Below are 24,124 nucleotides of genomic sequence, written 5' to 3'. Positions count from 1 at the left end.
ATGAGTTTTTCTTAATTTTCTTTTAATTTCCCTGGTCATAGCTTTCTTCCATTTCCTCTCTTTTATGTTAGAACTACCTAGTCCATTTATTTTAACTCTTTCATCTATTCAGCATAGTTATGTTAAACAGAATCTTCATAAATACCCATTTCCTCTTTTTTGTGATGTCTCTTTTGCTTTTGCTTGCTTCTCATTTCTCTGCAATTCATTTTTGTGTCATCAACGAATTGCTGAATTTCTACTTCTCTTTACATTTATCTGCATGTCATTTAGGTATTGCTACTTGTATTGATGTTTTTAGTTTATTACTGGAAATAGTACATGATAAATTGTTGTCCACCTTAATACTGTGCATTGCTTTTACCATAACTATCTTTATAAGGATTTTAGAAGTTCTGTTCCATTTTCTATATTCTTCTAATAGTAATACTTGGCTTAATTACTTTACAGTTTTCTCTATTCAGTTCTTACAGGGTAACAACATCTTACTTGTTCCCTTTCTTTTCTTTGTTGCACATTTTCTTTTTTTTTTTTTTTTTTTTTTTGTGGTAACACGTCATTTATTTATTTATTTTTTTGTGGTAACACTTCATTTGTTACTAGTTTAGCTGCACAGTATTATATCCTACTTGGTTATGTTATGGTGTATGGATTTCTCTTAATAGTCCTGTTCACCTGGTTTACCCCATTTCTACCATTTTGGGTCTTATTCACTTTCTGTACTATATTTCTTTTATTGATTTTAATATGTCTATCTATCTCTATTAAATCAAGCTGCTCTTCCCCTAGATCATTTTCTTTTAGAATGAGCGCACCTTCTTTCTCCCCATTTTCTGCTCTTTCCCTTTCAGTGCAATTCTAACTGGGCCAGTCATGTAGCAATATTGTCAGTGTCAGAGTATTAGCCATTTCCTGCTCTTTCCTTTGCTTTGCAGTTCTAACTGGACTTTGTGCAAGTTTCCTACAAAAGGTTCCAGCACATCACCCTGTGGTGTATCTTCTTCAGACATCCTGCCTCATCTGTTGTTCCTCCTCCTGAGGACTCATTGGCATATCATGTTGTGATATTACCTGTGTCAGAGTTTCCACACTAAAGCACTCACTTCACAGATAGTTTATCAGTTCTAATTCTATTTTTTTTATTTCTGCTACTATTCCTATACCAAGGGCTGTTTGTATCACTGAAAACAGCTCACCTTAGTCTCTGAATGTCACTTTCAATGAAGGTATGCCAAGAACAAAGAGAAAAGCACCTTTAAAGGAAGCCCAACTCAACAGACAAAAACATAAGTATAAAGAGTGGCTACCACCAAAATGAGAGGATAAAATACTTCTTTAATAAAATGTAGTTCGTAAAAACATTCAAAAAATGTTTCAGGCCAAAACCAGAAAAAGTGGATAAGCGCTTTCAGTATAAAACCTTCATCAGATCCTTTTTTTTTTTTTTTTTGAAATTCTCTTTATTGCAAATTTTCATCAAAAGGAAACAGAAATCAAAAACTCACATTACAAGAAAAAATATATATATACATAACACCCCACAATGGAGAACATACATCAAGTGAACTAATGCTATGATACACAAAAAAGGAAACCTAAAACATTCACATATAGGATAAATACACTAAACCTAAAACTATTTACATATCATACATTGCCCAAAACAATTTCTGTATCAGTCCAGTACAGCAATTTGAAAACTAATGGAAATCATGACATGTAAGACCTTATTTAAGTATATGGTCAGATAATATTCCCCAGAATTCCTTAATAATTGGTTTGTGCTTGATATTGTGGAACAAGAATTTGTGTGCCTTGAGGTGTTTAATAGTCATGTGTTTAAATCCTTCCCAAGAAAGGGAGTGTCTATTTTTCCAGTTCAAGGAGATGTAGTATTTGACTAGCATAAAAATAGGTATCAGTATCTTGCAATTTCTTTCAGATAGGCCGGGGGGAGGAATATGAAGGATGGTAAATTCCCATGAGAGGGTTGATTTTTCATATCCAATTTTTTCAAGTATCACTCTTAGAGCACACCAAAGCTTGTAGGAGCACTTGCAACTCCAAAACAGATGAAGGATATCATCCGTTGGGTTTGAACAATATTGGCATTTAGGGTATTTATTAGGGAAGATTTTGTTGAGGACCTCAGGGGTAAAATACGCATTGTTCATGATCATCAGTTGAGTGTATTTCATCTTTTTGAAGGGGATAGATTCAGCGCTTAGGTTTATAGCTTTTAAGATTTGTCCTTGATTTATATCAGGGTTGATCTTTAGCCAGAATTTCGAATAAATGAGTTCCCTCTGATATCTAAGTGTCATGATGACCTTGTATGTGTTTGATGTCATTTTTTTTTCCACTGAGCAGGAGTTTCCTTAACGTTATACATGTTGAGATATCCTCATCCGAGACCAATGGGTGGTTTAAGTATTTTCGTACTAATTCTCTTATTTGACGTAATATAGTCAGGTATTTATAGGGCAAGTCTAGGTGAGTTCTTAGATTAGATATTGACTGCTGTCTAAGGGGGAAAAGATCAGAGATAACGATATTCAGCAGAAGAGGGTATTTCTCCAGGTTTAACATGTGGCCATTTAATTTAAGGTTGGGGTTAAGATGTAATGGCTGTAAGGTTAAGAACGAGTAAGAGATTCAAAGATTTAAAAAGGGCCTGTAGGGATTTTACACTAAATAGTAAACTTTTTGTTCTTTTTAGCATACCTAAGTTACTTTCATTTAAAAATGGGAGGGCAGCCGGGTTGAATTTTAATGTTTTGATGTAGTTATTCTGTAGAGACACCCAAGCTGGGGCCCATGCCTGTTTATCCTTGTTATAGGCCGCTATCTTAAAAATTCTGCTGCTAGTAATGATCTCATAATAGGTTTTAAAGTCAGGTAGGCCCAAACTCCCCTGCTCCTTAGGACAAATGAGTTTTGAGTAACTAATCCTAACCGATTTAGGAGCCCATATAAATTTGGAGATAGATGTTGTAATATTTTTAAAGAATCTGTTATGTAAAATACTGGTAGTAGCATGAAACAAATAGAGGAGTCTAGGAAGAATATTCATCTTAATCACTGTTGTTCTGGCCAAAAAAGGGAGCTTAATCTTAGACCATCTTATGATATCATTTTGAACATTAGACCAGTACCTGACTACATTCTCCTGATAGTAATTCTGGTTACTTTGCGAGAATTGAATACCTAAGTAGTGCAGCTGGTCCTTGGCTTTGATCCCTGTATTTAACATTATATTAGGCAACCTCGAGTGGATGTTTAAGGGTAGAATTAAGGATTTTTCCCTATTAAGTTTATAATTTGCTAGGTTGGAAAATATATTAATGGAGGAAATAATTTTAATTGGGTCCGTACAGGGGAGGGTAAAATATATATTTAGGTCATCTGCGAATGCTGACAGAGAGAACTTTGAGTTATATATATTAGGGCGATGATAAAAAGTAGCTTGTTTAATAAGCATGAATAATGGTTCCATATATAAGTTGAAGAGGAGAGGAGAAAGAGGGCAGCCCTGCCTGACCACATTAACAATTTTAATTCTGTTAGATGAGAGATTATTAATTTGTAAGGTAGTGTACGCTGTTGAGTAAAAGGTTTTTATTTTGCTTATAAATGATATTGGGATGTTAAAGTAGGGTAGAGCAACAAATAAGAACTTAGAACCTTCATCAGATCCTTAGTTTTCCGTTCTCTGAGTTACTTATATTTAGATTGAAAGCAACCAAAAACTTCAATTAGGTAATAAACATGCCCCCCTTGCCTTGCATCCCAGTAAGATCCATGCAGACCAATACCAATGCCCATATTGAACACACCTTCTTTTAAACCACTCAAAATACCACTAGCATTTCCTATTAAGACTGTGCACTTTTAGTATTGGTTTCAGTGGTACTATATGACACAACAGACTTTTTAAATTCTTCTTATTCTTGAATGTAAAGTGGGGATAATCCCCTACAATATTCTTAATTTTATTATTTGCTGTAAGGATAGGCCAAAACTTCCTAATGATGTTGCAAATATCAGAACAATCAGTACTGAATGTAAGCATACATCTTAGGGTATTGTTGTTGCTCCTATTTGTACATCTGGCCATGTGTGTTCTCTCGGAGTAAAAAGGTAATCATAATGGGCAATTAAATAAAAACATAACAAGGAAGGACAAGGTGATCGGTACACGAAAATGCGGTTTCTGCAAGGCATGCAACTACATTAACACTACCAATATTTGTGAACATCTCAATGCACACAAAATCTACAGATATTATGGCTCTACTAACTGTAATACCAAAAATGTGATTTATGTGGCTCTGTGTGATTCCTGTCAAGCCTACTATGTAGGCAAGACAAATAGGAAGTTTAAAGAGCGCATTCTGCGGCACCAGCTAGATATAAAAAAATAAAATCGACACCAATGCTTTGTACGGACATATATGGGAGTACAATGAGCATAAGTTTACTTTTATGGTGATTTCCCAAGTAAATGATGGAGTCCACAAAGGAGATCTTTTCAACAGAACTGAAAAAGAAGAAATGAGGTGGATTATGAATCTAAGAGCTAACTTTCCACCAGGATTGAACCATATAGTACCACTGAAACCAATACTAAAAGAGTGCAATCTGAACAGGAAATACTAGTGGTATTTTGAATGATTTAAAAGAAGGTGTGTTCAATATGGGCATTGGTATTGGTCTGCATGGTGCCCTACTGGGATGCAAGGCAAGGGGGCATGTTAATTACCTAATTGAAGTTTTTGGTTGCTTTCAATCTAAATACAAGTAACTCAGAGCATGAAAAAGTAAGGATCTGATAAAGGTTTTATACTGAAAATGCTTATCCACTTTTTCGGGTTTTGGCCTGAGACTTTTTCAAATGTTTTTACGAACTACGTTTTATTGAAGAAGTATTTTATCCTCTCGTTTTGGTGGTAGCCGCTCTTTATACTTTTGTTTCAATGAAGGTATAGTGTTACCCTTTCTCCACTGTTATGCAGCAATGGAGATGGTATAAATAAAATTTAGGAGTGTCTTCCAAAATGAGGGGATGCAGGAGGAACATTTCTTCTCTGCATAAACATCATACTGTATCTGATCTAATTTTCTTTCCCATGTCTGTTTCTTTTTATATCTTTAAATAACATCTTTTTTTTAATCCTTATCCAGTGTTACTTCTTCTGTTGCTTCCTTTTTTCAGCCAGCTCAAAGTTTTTTCCAGATATTCTTTTCTGATCTGATAAATTAATGATGTTAAATTGTTAATCTGTAGTTTTTAATTGTTGTTCTTGTCTTGTTCAAGTATTTTTCTTTCATTTTTTGGCACAAAGGTAAGGGAATTTAATCTCTTTCTCCTCCAAAACAGTCCACTTTATCATCTCTCTGCCTCTTACTTGGGTTAATTATTTTTGTTTTTGGCTTTGGCGGACTACTACCTTCTACTACAAAGATGTTACCTTCACCCGCAGCCTGCTAACCCTGTGGCAAGAATGTTTCATGTCCTGGAACCAGTGCATCCAAGAGTGGTTACTTTTTTTGCTCTGTGACCAGTTTAACCAGCCATTTTTTTTTATCTAACTTTTTCCATTGTATTTAAAATAACTCTATATATCAGTATCTTCTTGGTGAAATTTTCTGAAACAGGCTTCATCATCTGAAGGTAAGAATTACTTAATTTCCAGTAATACCACTCTCATTTTCTTACTTATTCCATTCAGATCCTTTAATTTTCCCAAGTCTTTTGGGTTTCTAATACCATGACAGGAATGTACCCCATTCCTTAGTCAAAGAACAATTAAAGTTGCTGAAATTAGTACTGAAAGCAGTGTGCCCAGTGATGATGACTCCTGCAATTCATATGGGGTTGCATGTACTGGTAACGTATCTAAATACGAGTGTAGATTCTTTTTTATAAGACCGGTTGCTCCTACTACTATTAGAACTGTCTGTGTATCTTTCTTCCACATTGTCTCACTTATGCCTGCAAATCCTGATATTTTATGACTTTGTGTTTCTCTGTATGCAAGACACTGTAGTCATTGGGTGTGACAATTTCAATAATCAGTGCTACTTCTGAGTTCTTTTCATGGACCACTGTATCTAGTTTTCTAGCATCTAGCTTTGGAACAGATGGTAATGGGTGGTCTGAGGTGATGTAAACTTCATCATTTTCTATGACGCTTTGTGGCTTGTGTTTACAGAGTTTTTCAGTCACTTCAGTACCATAATGTTTGTCCAATCCCTAGTGCAACCATCTTGACACATTACTATGCCTTTCAGTATACAGTCATTCTGTTATTAGTGTATCACAACCAGCAACAAGGTGTGTGATTATTTCCAATTCACTTTTACAAAACCTACATTTGTCTTTTTCTTCAACATATTCAATGGACTTTGTAACCCAGCGTGTAAGTAGCATACTATCTTGGACATCCAGTATTAACCTTTCATCTCTTGGTTTGAATTTGCCTCTCCATAATCATTCCTGCATTCATTCCTAATCAACATGAGGTTCTTCCAGAAGTTTTCTATACTTGCAACTACATTTATGCTTTTTCCACATTTCTTGCCTTCCCATCTGGTCCGTCACCTTATATATATTCTTTCTTTTGTTTTTTGGCACATTCAGTTGCTGCCTGTTTTTTATCCACATCTGGTTTGATTTCCATTCCTGCTTGATGCTGATATGCTTCTGCTAGATAAAGCAGAGAAGTCATCTTAGATTTATTCTCCTCATGTTTCAAAACTTTCACTAGGTTTGGTTCTTTTGAGGTCAGCAGATGTTTAGAGTCCCACAATTTGCAGATCTATACATGTAATCCAATTTTAAGGAGGCTCATCCCGCCTTCAGGAACAGGAATATATAAATTTGGTATACACTAATTTTTATAGATCATTTGATGAGCATGAAACATCCTTTTTTTAATACCTAATCTATCCAGGATTAATTTGTTTTCTAAGTATTTCTTACTTACTAAGTTTTATTTGCATTTGTTCATGTTTTATTGTTGATCCTTCATCAATTCCCAAATATTTCTACACTCCCTATTGCTCAAGTTCTTTCATATCACATTCTTGTCCCAAACTGATGTTTTCCTGGTGCTGCAGTTTCAAGCTTTAAAGGTTGCTTTTGCACATTTATCAAGGTCAAATGACATTCTAATATCATCTGAAAAAGTTTTGACAACCTGCAGCTGTGCTTTTAGTTCCTCATCTGATGAGCTATACAGTTTTAAATCATTGACAAAGAGAAGATGAGAAGACTTTAGACTTTGTTGTTTTCTATGAGGTAAATTGTAACCATGACCTTAGCTGTTAAGCAGACAGCTTAATGGGTTAAGGGCAAGACAGCTTAATGGGTTAAGGGCAAGGCAGAATAGCAACAGTGACAGAGAGTCCCTCTGGAATATCCCACTTTGAATTTTTATCCCTGGGATAATAATTTGTCCTTTATCACGGCTTAATTGCAAAGTGATCTACCATTGTTTCATGGTCACTGTAATGTAGTCGATCAGTGTCGGGTGTATCTTATACATTTTTAAGCACTTTTATCCATGAATGTGGGATACTATCAAATGCTTTTTTGTAGTCAATCCATGTCATACTTATATTTTTCCCCTTTTTACAGTTCTCTACTATGACTTTAACAAATGATCCTTTGTTCCATAGGACTTTCTTTTATTCCCCTTTTGTTCTACTGCCATAATTGATATTTTTTCTAAATGACTATAAACTCTGTCGGCATCAATTCCCGTGTACAGTTTATACATCGTCAGAAGGCAAATTATTTCCCTCCCCTGTGTGAATCCTTTCATGTATTACTAGATCCCCCCTTTGTCTGAAACACTTACTGCATTCAGGACATTTATATTGTTTCTTTTCTTTGTGATTTAACAGATGAAGTCTCAAGTTATTAGCTCTTGTGAAGCCCTTGCTGCATTCAGGACATTTATATGATCTCTCCCTTTTAAATTTCTCCAAATTTTTTGGGTTTCTAATATCATGATGGGAATGGACCCCATTCCTAAGTCAAAGTAGGATTACAGTTAATGAAATTAGTATTGTTTCACTCTGTGATGTCAGCCAAAAGTGCTCTTTGCAGCACCCGCAATGTGCCCAGTAATGACTCCTTCTGTAATTCATATGGAGTTACGTGCATTGGTAGCATATTTAAATATGACATTACACTCTTTTTTATAAGACCCGTTGCTCCTACTACAATTGAAACTATCTAGATATCCTTCTTCCAACTTGCTCTCATTTCTGCTTGCAAATCCTGATATTTTATAACCTTGTGTCTCTCTCTACGTAGGACACTGTAGTCACTGGGTGTGGTGATTTCAATGATCAATGCTGCTCTTGTCTTCTTTTATTGGACTACTATATCCGGTTTTCTAGTATCTATCTTTTGAATTGTTGGTAATGGATGATCCCATGTGATGTAGACTTGATCATTTTCTATGATGCTTTGTGGCTCATGTTTCCAGTGCTTTTCAGCCACTTCAAAACCATAATGTTTGCACAATCCCCAGTGCAACAGTCTTGCCACACTATTGTGCCTTTCAGTGTACAGGCCCTCTGCCATTAGTATGTCATAGCCAGCAATGAGGTGTCCGACTGCTTCCAGTTTGGTTTCACAAAACCTACATTTATCTGTTTCTCTGATAAGGTCATTGGACTTTGTAAAACAGTGTGTGCATAGACCACTGTCTTGGGCTGCCAATATTAACCTTTCATCTCTTGGTTTGAATTCACCTCTCCTTAACCATCCCTGCATTTGTTCCTGATCAACATGAGGTTCTTCCAGACGTTTTCTATACTTGCCACTATATTTCTGATTTTTTTCCACATTTCTTGCATTTTAATCTAATCCTCCACCTTATAAACTTTCCTTTGTTTTATGGCACATTCAGATGCTGTCGGATTTTTATCTACTTCTGGTTTGATTTCCATTCCTGCTTGATGGCGATATGCTTCTGCTAGGTTAAGCGTAGAAGTCATCTTGGATTTATTCTCCTCATGTTTCAAAACTTTCACCACTTTTGGGTCTCGTGTGGTCAGCAGATGTGTGTGAAGTCCCATGATTGCAGATCTGTACATGTAATCAATTTCAAGGAGGCCCATCCCTTCTTCAGAATGGGGAATATATAATCTTGGTATGCACTGATTTTTATAGATCTGGTGAGCATGAAGCATCTTTCTTGTTTTAATATCTAATCTATCCAACACATTTTGGGGCCAATCAATCACTCGAAAACTGTAAGGACAGGCAGATCAAATTGGTTTATAGCTTGGATCTTGTTCCTAGACATTAATGCTGTTTTCAGAATTAATTCATGTCTTCTAAAGTACTCCTTACTAAGTTTTATCTGTATTTGTTCATGTTTTATTGCTGATCCTGCATCAGTTCCCAAGTATTTATACACTCCCTGTTGCTCAAGTTCTTTTATATCACATTCTTGTCCCAAACTGATGTTTTCCTGCTTTAAAGGTTGCTCCTGCACATTTATCAAGGCCAAATGACATTCTAATATCATCTGAAAAGGTTTTAACAATCTGTAGGTGTGCAGTTCCTCATCTGATGAGCTATACAGTTTTAAATCATCGACAAAAAGATGATGAGAAGTATTTAGACTTTGTTGTTTACTAGGAGCCACATTATAGCTGTGGCCTAAGTTGTTAAGTAGACAGCTTAATGGTTTAAGGGCAAGGCAGAATAGTAACAGTGACAGAGAGCCACCATGGAATATCCCCCTTTGAATTTTTATCCCTGGGATAGTAATTTGTCCTTTATCATGATTTCATTGCAAAGTAATCTGCCATTGTTTCATGGTCACTGTAACATAGTCGATCAGTGTAGGATGTATCTTATACATTTTTAAGCACTATTTTATCCATGACTGTAGGATACTATCAGATGTCTTTTTGTAGTCAGTCCATGTCATACTTAGATTCTTCCCCTTTTTACAGTTTTCCACTATGACTTTATTTAACATCAGATGATCCTTTGTTCCATATGACTTTCTTTTATTGCCCTTTTTTCTACTGCCATAACTGAATTTTCTTCTAAATGGCTATAAACTCTGTCAGCACCAATTCCCATGTATAGTTTATACATCGTTGGTAGGCAAGTTATTGGTCTATAATTTTTAGGGTAGCTTGCAGGTTCATTCTTAAGTAGGAGCACTATTTTACCTGTTGTTAGCCAGGTTAGTGTCTGTTCGGGATGCACATATAAATAGTTCTTACTCATGGCTAAGTCTTTGTGTAAAAGTGTTAATACTTCTAACCAAAAGTTAGGTACTGCAATTGGGCCTGGTGTTTTCCAATTAGAGGCTTTTCTTAACTTTGTTTCAATCTCTCTGGCTGTTACTTCATCCAATTTCATCTCTTGTACCTTTGAACTTCTCATTCTTTCTTTTACTTTTTTTACCCATTTAGCATCTTTATTGTGTTCCACATGATCTTCATAGATACTTCTACAAAATGCATCTATTTCTTCGTTTTTTGGCAGTCTTTCAATTCCTTTTACCTTGTTTCCCAATTCTCTATAAAACTTTTCTGGGTCATCATTAAATTGCTTATTTTGTACTTTTAATTTATATTTATCTGTACATCTTCTAAGTTTTTCCACCTGTGCTGAAATTTTTAGTTTGTTATTTATAATAGTGCATGACAGATCCTGGTCTATTCTAATACTCTGCATTACTTTTATCACATCTATCTTTCTTAGTAATTTTGTTGATCTGTTCCCTCTTCTATACTCTTTTAACAGTGACAGTTCTTGTTTTAATTGCTTTATATTTTTCTCTGATACTTCCATGATGGTATTCGATTTCTCCCCTGCCTTTGCCTCACTACCTTGTGCTCTTGAGGTAGAACTTTATCAGTTATTAATTTAGCTGCACAGTAAAATATTCTGTTTACTTCTGTTATATCGCATGGATCTCTATGGAGAGTCCTAATTAGTGTGTTCATATGTTTTATATAATTTGTACTATATGTGTCCCAGTGTGAGTCCTTTCATGGCTTACTAGAGCTCTTCTTTCTTTGAAACACTTATTGCATTCAGGACATTTATATGGCCTCTCCTCTTTATGGATCCTTTCATGGCGTACTGCAGCACTTCTTCTACTGAAACACTTATTGCATTCAGGACATTTATATGGTCTCTCCCCCGTGTGAATCCTTCCATGTCTTACTAGAGCCCCCCTTCGTTTGAAACACCTATTGCATTCAGAACATTTATATGGTCTCTCCTCCGTATGAGTCCTTTCGTGGTGTACTGCAGCAGTTCGTCCACTGAAACACTTATTGCATTCAAGACATTTATATGGTCGCTCCCCCGTGTGAGTCCTTGTGTGTTGTACTAGATGACTGCATTGTTTGAAACACTTGCTGCATTCAGGACATTTATATGGTCTCTCCGCCGTATGAGTCTTTTTGTGTTGTACTGCAGCAGTTCTTCCACTGAAACACTTATTGCATTCAGGACATTTATATGGTCTCTCCCCGGTGTGAGTCCTTTCGTGTTGTACTGCAGCAGTTCTTCCATTGAAAGACTCCCCGTGTGAGTCCTTTTTGTTGTGTGCACAGCAGCATGTTGTACTGCAGCAGTTCTTCCATTGAAAGACTTATTGCATTCAGGACATTTATATGGTCTCTCCCCGGTGTGAGTCCTTTCGTGTTGTACTGCAGCAGTTCTTCCACTGAAACACTTATTGCATTCAGGACATTTATATGGTCGCTCCCCTGTGTGAATCCTTGTGTGTTCTATTAGATGACCGCATTGTTTGAAACACTTGCTGCATTCAGGACATTTATATGGTCTCTCCCCTGTGTGAATCCTTTCATGTATTACTAGATTCCACCTTTGTTTGAAACACTTATTACATTCAGGACATTTATATGGTCTCTCCCCTGTGTGACCCCTTTCATGTATTACTAGATTCCACTTTTTTTTGAAACACTTATTACATTCAGGACATTTATATGGTTTATTTTCTTTGTGAGCTCTCTTGCGTATTAATGGACTTTGATGTACTATAGAACTTTGGTCATATTCAGAGCTCATGTTGCAGGTGTATCCTGGATGAAGCTGTGCTACAGGTATAACAGGATGCTTGTCAGAAACCTTCAGAGTTTGAACAGAGTGCTGCAGGTTCGCTGTAGCATTATGTAATACAGATACTCCAAGTGATGGCTGCCGACTCCAGCAAATGCTCCAGTCTCTGCTCCCATTGCCTACAAACAGATTAAATATTAGTACTGCAGCACAAAGAATACGTGGGTTTCATTTTACTCACAACAGCATACATGCAGTTTTATCCATTTTAAACATTATGGAATAATTTCCCATTTTTAAATTTAACATTTTCTGCTGCTATTAACATGACAGAGCAAAAACAATTCAGACTCGCCATTTGTGAGAAGTTAGTCCTCTACAAACAGCTTTAAGAAATACAAAAACGATACAGAATTACCAAAATAATTTACAAAAATCAATAGTTTTGAATATAAAATATACCATCAGTTAATCATAACTACAGGCATACCTCTCCACTTTTCCTTACTAATATATTTGTTAAAGTCATACTGTAGCTGTACTGTAACTTTGACTCCCATAACATTGTTTCATCTTTTCATGCAAACATATTTGTAGTATGACATTTAAATGCATCATTCTGCACTTCCCCGGGTGGTTAAAATTGGTCCTTTTGGATTATCACTGGTTGCCAAAGTTCAATAAATAAAAACATAATCAAGCTTGCAAAATGTGTGACACATGATCAAATAAGAACAGAAGTGCAGATCACACTGAAATTGAGTACAACAATGCAACAACTGTTTCTAATGAAGTGCAACAATATCTTTAATGTACGCAGAATACAGAGCATCACTTACTAATACAGTTTATACTGCGACATTACATTCAGCAACACATGAAGCTGCCATGTCCTTGATGCAAAAGGATTTTTGAGGGTGGAAATGAGTAACATACCTCATGAAGTTTGACACTTCAGAGGCATATCCAGAGACAGTACCATTGCATAACTACCTTAACAGCAATGTGGACATATGTGTGTAATCACTATTGTAGTCATAACAACAGGGAACTCTGTTCCAGGTCAAGGTTTGATATGCAGACAGAATTTTAGAGATGAGCACCCTTCCACCTTGGCCAGGCTGATGTCACCTTATGTACCAAACATACATCTGCACATACTTGACATAAAGGTGACATTTGTTCATCACATCTTTGGATCTTTCATGCCTCTTCATAGGTCACTGTCTGTCATGATATACAAAGCTGCAGAGGAATTTCCCAGAGTAATTAAACTGAGACCCACAGAGTTCTACACTTCCTAAGGAGAACAACCAGGAAGAAAGCAGAAGAAAAAAATGAAACAAAGGATCAGGTTTAGGATGAAAGGACACAGGCATTCACTCCAGCCTTAGGTTCCTAAGATGATACAGGGGTCCAGAACTGCAGCAGTAACCAGTCTCAAACCTCTCCAGTTATGGTCAGTTTATTACACAACTGTACCATGTTCTTCATGTGGATCACTGCAGCAGTAACCACTCACAAACATCTCCAGTTATGGTCAGTTTGTTACACAGCTGTACCATGTTCTTCATGTGGATCACTGCAGCAGTAACCACTCACAAACATCTCCAGTTATGGTCAGTTTGTTACACAACTGTACCCTGTTCTTCATGTGGATCACTGCAGCAGTAACCACTCACAGACATCTCCAGTTATGGTCAGTTTGTTACACAGCTGTACCATGTTCTTCATGTGGATCACTGCAACAGTAACCACTCACAGACATCTCCAGTTATGGTCAGGTTGTTATACAGCTGTACCATGTTCTTCATGTGGATCACTGTAACAGTAACCACTCACAAACATCTCCAATTATGGTCAGTTTGTTACACAGCTGTACCATGTTCTTCATGTGGATCACTGCAGCAGTAACCACTCACAAACATCTCCAGTTATGGTCAGTTTGTTACACAGCTGTACCATGTTCTTCATGTGGATCACTGCAGCAGTAACCAGTCACAAACATCTCCAGTTATGGTCAGTTTGTTCCACAGCTGTACCATGTTCTTCATGTGGATCACTGCAGCAGTAACCAGTCACAAACATCTCCAGTTATGGTCAGTTTGTTTCACAGCTGTACCATGTTCTTCATGTGGATCACTGCAGCAGTAACCACTCACAGACATCTCCAGTTATGGTCAGTTTGTTACACAGCTGTACCATGTTCTTCATGTGGATCACTGTAAACATCTCTAGTTATGGTCAGTTTGTTACACAGCTGTACCATGTTCTTCATGTGGATCACTGCAGCAGTAACCACTCTCAAACATCTCCTGTTATGGTCAGTTTGTTACACAGCTGTACCATGTTCTTCATGTGGATCACTGTAACAGTAACCACTCACAAACATCTCCAGTTATGGTCAGTTTGATACACAGCTGTACAATGTTCTTCATGTGGATCACTGCAGCAGTAACCACTCACACACATCTCCAGTTATGGTCTGTTTGTTACACAGCTGTACCATGTTCTTCATGTGGATCACTGTAACAGTAACCACTCACAAACATCTCCAGTTATGGTCAGTTTGTTACACAGCTGTACCATGTTCTTCATGTGGATCACTGTAACAGTAACCACTCACAAACATCTCCAGTTATGGTCAGTTTGTTCCACAGCTGTACCATGTTCTTCATGTGGATCGCTGCAGCAGTAACCACTCACAAACATCTCCAGTTATGGTCAGTTTGTTCCACAGCTGTACCATGTTCTTCATGTGGATCACTGCAGCAGTAACCACTCACAAACATCTCCTGTTATGGTCAGTTTGTTACACAGCTGTACCATGTTCTTCATGTGGATCACTGCAGCAGTAACCAGTCACAAACATCTCCAGTTAAGGTCAGTTTGTTACACAGCTGTACCATGTTCTTCATGTGGATCACTGTAGCAGTAACCACTCGCAAACCTCTCCAGTTATGGTCAGTTTGTTACACAGCTGTACCATGTTCTTCATGTGGATCACTGCAGCAGTAACCACTCACAAACATCTCCAGTTATGGTCAGTTTGTTACACAGCTGTACCATGTTCTTCATGTGGATCACTGTAGCAGTAACCACTCACAAACATCTCCAGTTATGGTCAGTTTGTTACACAGCTGTACCATGTTCTTCATGTGGATCACTGTAACAGTAACCACTCAGAAACATCTCCAGTTATGGTCAGTTTGTTACACAGCTGTACCATGTTCTTCATGTGGGTCACTGCAGCAGTAACCACTCACAAACACCTCCAGTTATGGTCAGTTTGTTACACAGCTGTACCATGTTCTTCATGTGGATCACTGCAGCAGTAACCACTCTCAAACATCTCCTGTTATGGTCAGTTTGTTACACAGCTGTACCATGTTCTTCATGTGGATCACTGTAGCAGTAACCACTCACAAACATCTCCAGTTATGGTCAGTTTGTTACACAGCTGTACCATGTTCTTCATGTGGATCACTGTAACAGTAACCACTCTCAAACATCTCCAGTTATGGTCAGTTTGTTACACAGCTGTACCATGTTCTTCATGTGGATCACTGTAACAGTAACCACTCACAAACATCTCCAGTTATGGTCAGTTTGTTACACAGCTGTACCATGTTCTTCATGTGGATCACTGCAGCAGTAACCACTCACAAACATCTCCAGTTATGGTCAGTTTGTTACACAGCTGTACCATGTTCTTCATGTGGATCACTGCAGCAGTAACCACTCACAAACATCTCCAGTTATGGTCAGTTTGTTACACAGCTGTACCATGTTCTTCATGTGGATCACTGTAACAGTAACCACTCACAAACATCTCCAGTTATGGTCAGTTTGTTACACAGCTGTACCATGTTCTTCATGTGGATCACTGCAGCAGTAACCACTCTCAAACATCTCCTGTTATGGTCAGTTTGTTACACAGCTGTACCATGTTCTTCATGTGGATCACTGTAACAGTAACCACTCACAAACATCTCCAGTTATGGTCAGTTTGTTACACAGCTGTACCATGTTCTTCATGTGGATCACTGCAGCAGTAACCACTCACAAACATCTCCAGTTATGGTCAGTTTGTTACACAGCTGTACCATGTTCTTCATGTGGATCACTGTAACAGTAACCACTCACAAACATCTCCTGTTATGGTCACAGTTTGTTCCACAACTGTACTATGTTCTTCATGTGGATCACTGCAGCAGTCATAACTTCAAAGAAGTTTGACAAAGATTATGCTATAATTATTTAGGACAGAGGGGCAGCATGCTTTCAGTAAGGCAGGAGCAAATAAAGCACTAGCCATAAAGATAATGTCCATCTGTAGTGCTTAAGAAAGGTGTGTACTGAGGACCATGTGGAGCCCTCTAAAATGTCTTGTACACTAACCCCTTTCAGGTAGACTCTATTGGTTGCTGTAGATCTGTTGTGTGTGTTCTCACTTTCATTGAACAGAACTGTTATGGACTTTGTGATGACTGGTAATGCTGCAAATATCCATTTTTAAACAGTCTGCTTGAGCATGTGGTCTCTTTTTTGTTTTAAGTAAAAGCTATAAACAACTTGCTTGTCTTTCTAATGTCCTTGATGTGGTCAATATAAAATCTCAGGTGCTTGTGAATACCCATTAACTGTAGAATTATTTCTGCCTTGTTCTAAGCTATATGGAGAAAAGACTGGTAGCTGGAGAGCTTAGCTTAGGCTTATTTCCACAATGACTTAGGACAGGAAGAAGGTTTTTTTGTGAAATTCCATTAAAGGCTCCTTTTACATTGAGGCCTGGAGCTATTTGACTCTTGGTGAATGGGACAACAATTAAAAATGCAGGTATGCAAAACAAAAACTTTGCAGATCCACTTAATATCAGTTAAAATGTCAACAGAACCAGTTTTTCTAACATACAGTTTTAAGTCACAGGCTGGAGCCAATTTTTCCTGAAGTGCAGAATATCCTTCAAAAACTGCATGACAAACAACCTGAAGGTGAGGGAAGTTCTAGCAGCAGATAAGCAGAAATGGCTGAGAGGTGTACCCTCCCTGAAGTGTATTCTAAATCAGATGAAAAAAGTTTGGGGAGATACAGAAGCACCATAGGCACATCCACTCTTTATGGTACATGTTCTTCCTTTGGCACCACAAGATAAATATGTTACATTTCCTTTTGATTTTCTGGGACTAGGCCTCTTAGTTTTCATCACAATTCTTTTGCACCTCACTGGAGTACATCTGTTTGAAGGTAAATATAGACGTAGCCTCCATACTGCTATATTCAGGGTGGAAAGAATATATACACACGTGCGCACACACTGACTGGCATCCTGTGGCAACAGAAAAGTCTTTCCCTTACCACTACAGGAGGTAGAAGGACCCCTTGCTACCTAACCAGAAAGGACAATTACTATAATTTCTGGTCTCTTCTGCTTCATCTTTTGAATGACCCAGGGAAGCAAGGGAATATAAGGGGAAAGTATACCAATACAGGTCTCTCAAATTCAGGGAGCAGTTGTTCACTGCCCAAGTTTGACTATAAGGTACTCTGAAACACGTTTTTTCCAGTTGTTTACTGAGAGAAGTAAACAGATCTTCTCAGGAATGCTTCACTTGGTAATTGTTTCTAGGAATGTACCTCTGTGTGACAACCACTTGTGTGAGTCTGCAAAAGTCCCATTCAGCTCATCAGTCATTGAGTTTTCCTATGAGGGTATGTATGTAGCTGTTAGGAAGGTCTATAACCACCTTCAAAGTCCCTGGCACAATGAGTGCCTTTAGCACTCTCACAGCATAAATAAATACTAATGTTTCTTTTATATTTATATGCATAGTTATTTTCTTAAGAGTTCCATGTGTCCTGAACATTTAGATCTAAGGTGAGCATACCCCAGGCCTTGTCCAATTTATCCATGGTTTGTGTCTGGTTGTGACTTGGTCATTTAAAGGGTGTTCATTTTTTCATCTGGTTCAACCACCAAACTAATTCCCTATTCACAAAAAACAAAACGAGTTTATTTTTAAGGGTTCTGATAACTGATCTCAGTGATTCCTTAGAAGCCATTGTAATTCCATCCCTCCATCCTCAACCCCTTTTCCCATCTTGCACATGGGGTTGGGGTGTCACTTCCACAGTGACAATCATCTTGAGCCAAGGTTTACACCACCGGGTGGCTAGCCCTGCCAACATTGTTCATTTGCTATTCACTTACACAGACACTCTCACCTGCAGACAATTTAGAATGCCCAAACCACCTACTGCATGTCTTTGGAATGTGAGAGGAAACAAGAGCACCCTGAGGAAACCCACATGACCACAGGGAGGACATGCACACTCTCCACAGAAGGTACCCCAGCAGAGAGTCAAACCAGAGAACCTCTTGCTGTGAATTGACAATGCTAACCTCTGCACCACAGTGGCCACCTCAATTGTAATTCCATCATGTGAAATCTGGCTAGAAGAGCCATATGGATAGTTGAAGTCATATGACCTAGAATCTCAAGAGTTTGTCTAGCAGTCTACTTTATTAAGGATGTCACATTTTTGAAGAAGGAAATTACAGCCTCCATTTTCTAGGTTGGGAGAAGGGCCCTGCAAGGATTCATGTTCTGTAGTACCCCCAGAAATAGTCTTCTGAAATGGACTCAGAATGGACTTTAGGTGACAGAGTGAAACATACGCTTTAAACTCTGCTTTTATATAGTCTGTAATATAGCCTGCTTTGCAGCTTTTAATGGTACATTTTTTTATTGTTACTATCACCCTGAATACAAAAATCAAGAGATTAAGGAATATATTACAACTAGTGTAGAAAAGTATCACCTTACAAATCGGACAACTGTGCTCATTTAGAATGCTTTCCCACTACTGATGGTAAAAATAGAGGGGAGATTAAATCAGGGATACAGTCCTGCAAATAAGGGGTTAATGTGGCTTTCTGAAAATGTTTTTTTTTTCTTTTTTTAACAAGATAAAGTCCCCACATGGATAGATCCCAAGTTTGCGCACCAGTTTCAGACAGCATAACTGCATGCAGCTACGTAAAAATAAAAACTCTGAGAAAATTCATACAGTTTATCCTTTTCTTCCTGATTATGGGAAAGAAAAACTGGATATTTTTTCTACATATGAGAAAACCTTGAAGTATGAAACAAACAAGAATGAGGGATCACACAGCCCAGACAGAATAATGCTGAAAGGACAATGAACTTTTCATCCATGGGTCAGATACTTAATTCATAGTGATGAATACTGAGGGTCTTATTTCTCTTTTACCATCCATGTTTAAATAATAATATTATATTAAAATGATTAATGTGCCATCTTGATGACATTGCAAATAAGTGTTTTGGTGCTTTGTCTGTTCTTACATATACAGACAGCTAGGTATACACCCAGATACTGGGGGAAGCGTCCGAGGCCAAGAGCAATAAAATCGAAATGAACCAGCAGCTACAGAGACAAAATCATGTGAGAGTATGTTCAGGGATTCAAGAGGTCAGCTGAACTAGAGAAGGCCATTCACATACAATCATTTTTTTCTGATTTAAGTTCCATTTTGGGTAATTGTTGGAAATGAAATTGCATTAACTAAAGCTCTGAAGTACCATACAGGTATTTTCTTCTATGGCATATCATCTGGAAAACAAGAATATACAGACATCTGTTCTGAAAACAAAACAAACATACACTTAAAGCAAGTAAAGAATGAAAAAAATAACACATAAAGCTTTATATAACAGAGACAAGGGACTTCATGTAAACATGAAGCTCAGTTTTGTAGGTATACACTATGTATGACAGTGCATAGAAAATATTAATAGTACGAATAAGTAATAAAGAGAAGAAAAAGTATGGCAAAGCAGTTTAGGTCTGTAAGGAATGAATAACAAATCTTTACATAGCTTTGTACAGAACATTAAAATGGAGCCATCCGGATAGGACCACTTTTTGTGGATAATGCTAGAACTTCACAAAATGATCTAATGACCGTTATTCACTGATTATTACTGCTGAGTTCATATGCCATGTAGTAAGATCAGTAATTTCACTCTGATCATCAATACTATTCTTGTGTGTATTTTCCAGCAGGGAGCATGGGATAACACTACGGTACCAGCATCTTCAGGATCCCTTGGTCAGGAGATGACACCCCCTGCCTTTACATTTACATTGTAGGGGTTCCCTGTTTGTGGATTTATTTCTGTAAAGTGAACACCTGCCTGACTAGTGAAGTTAATCAGATGTTAATGAATTTTATAAAAGAGGATAACAGGAAAAGAACTACACTAAGAATAAACAATCTATGCAAACAGGCACTAAATATTATTTAAATGAGAATAAATTTACATTTGCTAGTTTAATACACAGTTCTTCATCCGTTTCTGATATTTAAGCATTTTTACTTGTTCACAAACCATATTTACAGAAAGTGAGTGGTGGAACTGAGAGACGAGGACAATTATAGAAATGAAGCAATACTTGAGAGACTGTGTTTAAAATATATGCAGCAATCCATAATGAATATACTACAAAACATTGTACAATACATGATATATACTTTAATGATGTTTAGGGTACAGCAGTGGCAGATTCTGTTGGTATTAGATCTAATAAATTAAATGTTTGCTCCTTTCCCCCCGTTTTTAGGACATTCTACCTTGGCACTCTTTTTTTGTCCAAGAATTTTTATTTGATTTTTCAGTTAGACATTGACAATCAGTATAATTCAAAACATAAAATATACACTGAATAAACAACTACTTACACTATATACAATCATCCACGACAAACTTTGACAATCTACAGGAACCATTAATATTTATCTAATAAAATTTGCAGTTTCTGTCAAGCTATTCTTTTATGAGTTAAATTAGATGTTCTAGTAAAAATGGTTTGCATTTCCTTTTTACATACACATTTTGCTAGTCTTATAAAATCAGCAAATACAAGATTTTGCTTATTTTTCTAGTTCTATGTTATCATTTTTCTTGCAATAGCCAAAACTGATCAAAGAATTGGTAACTGATGTTTAGGGATTACACTTGGGGTAGGTGCATTGAATAAAATCAAAGAATTAATGATTTGATACTTATCAGACCACAAAGCTTTTATAAAATGTCTAAAGTCATTTCAATATTATGTAAGAATTCTACATATGAACATGTGAACCCAGTTAGCTTCCAGTATTTCACCACATCTCCAACATTTTTTTTACATTTAGATACAACAGCAATCTTGTGTGGGGTAAAAAAAATTCTATGGATAAATTTCCAAGAAAATAATTTCCAATATAATAATAATGTGGTGTTGTCAACCTTGGCACTATTGATGAAAAGCACATTCATGGCTGTCATCCAGGCAGGCAACATAGAGGCTGTTCTTTACCCTTTTCTGTCCCCATGCATGTTTAGTAGCCCTTCAAGGATGGATATGCAATGGGTATAATAGCTGTAACTTATTTGTGTGTATGATAAAAACACACAGATGACCCGTGCCCCAGGCACAGATACTTCTATAATGTTTTCTCAGTCTGCACCAGTTAATTTTAGCAGAATGCTGCCTCACCAAGCAAGATATGCAAGGAGGGGCAGTGTTTTCATTCTCCACCCTTCCCAGTGGACTCCCCCAATGCTCTGTCTGCTATTCAAATCTCAGGTCATTTCAGCTGTAGTCAGGGATTTATCACATCTACATCTCAGAGCCAACACATGAACTTTACAGTCTGGAAATGCCTAAAAATTTTACTGTTATGGGACAGTGAATGCTACTACATAATCAGTTTTCTTTACAGATGAAATACACTTAGAAATGTAATTTTGACCCATTTCAAATTTCAAATGTTAGAACTGGCTGTCCAGAAATCCATATGCAAAGCACAGTTGGATTTATATCTTGCATAATGACAGTAAATTGTAATTTGTGGTTTAAAAACAACATGTCTAACAGGAAAAAAATCAGTGCTAGACAGACTTATATCAGTTAATGCAAGAAGTAACTCATTTATTTACTTGGTTAATTACCTAATTGCTTGCTTACATACTGAGTTAATTAAATTAGGCCTCAGACCCTTTGAAGCCATGGCTACACCAATCATAAGCTAAAATGCACATTACTGACAGAAGAAATACTGAATAACAATATGAAAATTTGGAAGCATGTAAAACAAGTCACTAACAGATGTAACGCAGTAGACATGGGTAAGAAATGAAAATTAACAATATGTCTAGTATGATAATATTGTAGTAATTTAGTACCAGCTGTTATCAATTTAGAAATGTGAGCAAAACATTATCTATAAAAGAATCACATTTGTAAGTATCTAGCAGATCCTCTTTTCAATTTTTGTGTAAAGGTTAAACAGTTCTTGTCAGTTTTGAACAGATAAAAGGCCATCTTAACCGATTTCTGCTAAACAATGAAAAGAACAGCAGCAATGTTTTAGCAGTTCATATAAATAGATGAAATATGTGTACCAATTGTTTTTAATGCTTATACAATTTAATCATTTTATTAGTTTTTTAAAACAATGAGAAAGCCTTAAACATTTTATTTTATAAAACAGTGAAAACATTTTTAATGGTATGGTAAAATAATTTTTACATCATATGACACTGGGTTTCCTGATCATCTTCTACTTCACCAAGACAAACCACATGACACATAGCTCACCTCCACAGTGTGTCCCTCAACCTAAGCCGCTAAGGCTAAACACCTTGCCCAATACACTAACCATAGGTGACTCAGTAGTGAGGCACACAGATGTCCCACTCACTAGGTTGAATAAGGAGAAGGTAGCAGTCAGCTGTCTACCAGGTGCCAGAATCCCATACATAACACACACACTCAGGTCACTCCACAACAAGTACAAGTATGACTCGGTCATTGTCCATGTGGGTGCGAATGACCCGAGATGCACCTCCCTGGACTACATGAAAAGAGACATGGTGGGGCTCTTGGATTATGTGACACAGGCAGGTATGACCCTAGCCCTGAGCAGTATCCTACTGTCACCCAGAATGATACCACAGTACAAACAAAAAATGATAGACTTCAACAACTGGCTCAGTTCCTGATGTCATTCTAAGGGGATCTAATAACTATCTGCTTGGGATGACATTACTGACAGACCTCGATGCTTTGCCAGAGATGGCCTGAATCTGTCACTCCTGGATTTCTGTGTACTGGCTAAGGCTCTTGCCACCCCTATAGTGCCTTTTTTCGGCTGTGCAAACTGATTTGGCTGAATATGACTGTAATGTCACCAGAGGTTTCCAGCAAGTGGGATACAGTTACAGGCTCATGGACAACAGTAAAAGAAGCACACACAATCATGGACAATATCAGAATAATGTGGATAAAGAAAAAATAGTACATAATATTTCTTCTATAGATTTAACTGATTCTGACATCTCTTTATTAAGTAAGGGTTTAAACTTTATTCCAAAGACAACTGGCCGCCTTACTGATACCATAACTGACCTTAAGATTTTTTTGCAGAAATGTAATGCTCAAATATATTTTTAAGGACAGAGATAGTACTAACGATATAAATAAAAAAGGATTTAGCTTTAAAAATCTCAGTGACTATGTACCATTGAATCATCCTCTAGTGGAAGCTTTCATGAAAGTCACTGAAGAAGAGCTTCATAATTATTATGAAACTAGGAAGTTTAATAGACTCAAAAGATCTGATAACTTAACATATAATGAGAGAAGAAGTATGATTAATCTACAAACAAATAAAAATATTATTATTAGACCAGCAGATAAGGGTTCTGATGTTGTCGTGATGGATAGCGAGCATTATATGAATACTATGTTCACTATGTTGAAAGATAAATATTATGGAATTATTAATAACCATGATGTTTATGAAATATGCAAATATGTGCATTCTACTCTTATGGATATCTTTAAGAGTAAGTTGATTGAGAAAAATGTTTTTGAATATCTTATTATTGATAAACCAATTGTACCATTAATATATGGACTCCCTAAACTACACAAAAATTTGTATAACCCACCAATGAGACCAATTGTATC

General features: G+C 37.0%; 1 protein-coding gene across 1 annotated transcript in view; it reads right to left on the bottom strand.

Moving 5' to 3' along the window:
- Positions 1–10,962: 10,962 nt before the first annotated feature.
- The window catches only part of LOC122813904 (zinc finger protein 501-like), an 85,965-nt gene continuing 72,803 nt past the window's right edge, over positions 10,963–24,124 (bottom strand). Inside the window, exons 5-6 of the mRNA XM_044086451.1 lie at positions 11,617–12,258; positions 10,963–11,545 (exon numbers count right to left, since the gene is read on the bottom strand). Coding sequence (XP_043942386.1) covers positions 10,998–11,545; positions 11,617–12,258 — 1,190 coding nt within the window. The 3' untranslated portion in view covers positions 10,963–10,997. The remainder of the gene's footprint in view (positions 11,546–11,616; positions 12,259–24,124) is intronic.

The sequence above is a fragment of the Protopterus annectens genome, chromosome 10.part0 (assembly GCF_019279795.1).
Source record: "Protopterus annectens isolate FY-2018-M chromosome 10.part0, PAN1.0, whole genome shotgun sequence".
NCBI lineage: Eukaryota > Metazoa > Chordata > Ceratodontiformes > Protopteridae > Protopterus > Protopterus annectens.
Note: the sequence above shows the minus strand (reverse complement) of the source record. Positions and strands in the feature narration are given on the sequence as shown.